At 67.3% G+C, this 318-nt stretch overlaps 1 protein-coding gene across 1 annotated transcript in view; it reads right to left on the bottom strand.

Annotated features, from left to right (window-relative positions):
* Positions 1-318, bottom strand: part of LOC104407706 (methylcytosine dioxygenase TET3-like) — an 8,416-nt gene that overhangs the window by 152 nt on the left and 7,946 nt on the right. The window contains exon 11 of the mRNA XM_010017052.1: positions 20-315. Within this exon, the coding sequence (XP_010015354.1) occupies positions 20-315 (296 nt within the window). The remainder of the gene's footprint in view (positions 1-19; positions 316-318) is intronic.

The raw sequence follows: 318 nt of genomic DNA on the forward strand, positions 1-318 counted from the left end.
GGTGTGCCCCCCCCCCTGCCGTGTGGGGACCGAGTCCCTCCTCTCCTTGCTGGGCGCCTCGGTTGCCAACGCTCCGCCCCACTTGCGTTTCTTGGCGAAGGCTTTGGCGTCCGGTGGGAGACCCAAGCGCGCCGCCTCCTCTTGCCGGGCACGAGCCCGCTCTGCCAACTGCTTCATCTTGGCCTCCCACAGCGCCAGGCCGTGGTTGGGCTGGTTCAAGTTCTTGTGTTGGTAGAAGACCAGGGAGATGCGTGTGGGGTGGCAGCGGTTGGGTTTCTTCAGCGGGGTGGTGGCATGGAGCTCGCGGCGGGCGCACTC

Source organism: Nestor notabilis, unplaced genomic scaffold (assembly GCF_000696875.1).
Source record: "Nestor notabilis isolate BGI_N333 unplaced genomic scaffold, ASM69687v1 scaffold25996, whole genome shotgun sequence".
NCBI lineage: Eukaryota > Metazoa > Chordata > Aves > Psittaciformes > Psittacidae > Nestor > Nestor notabilis.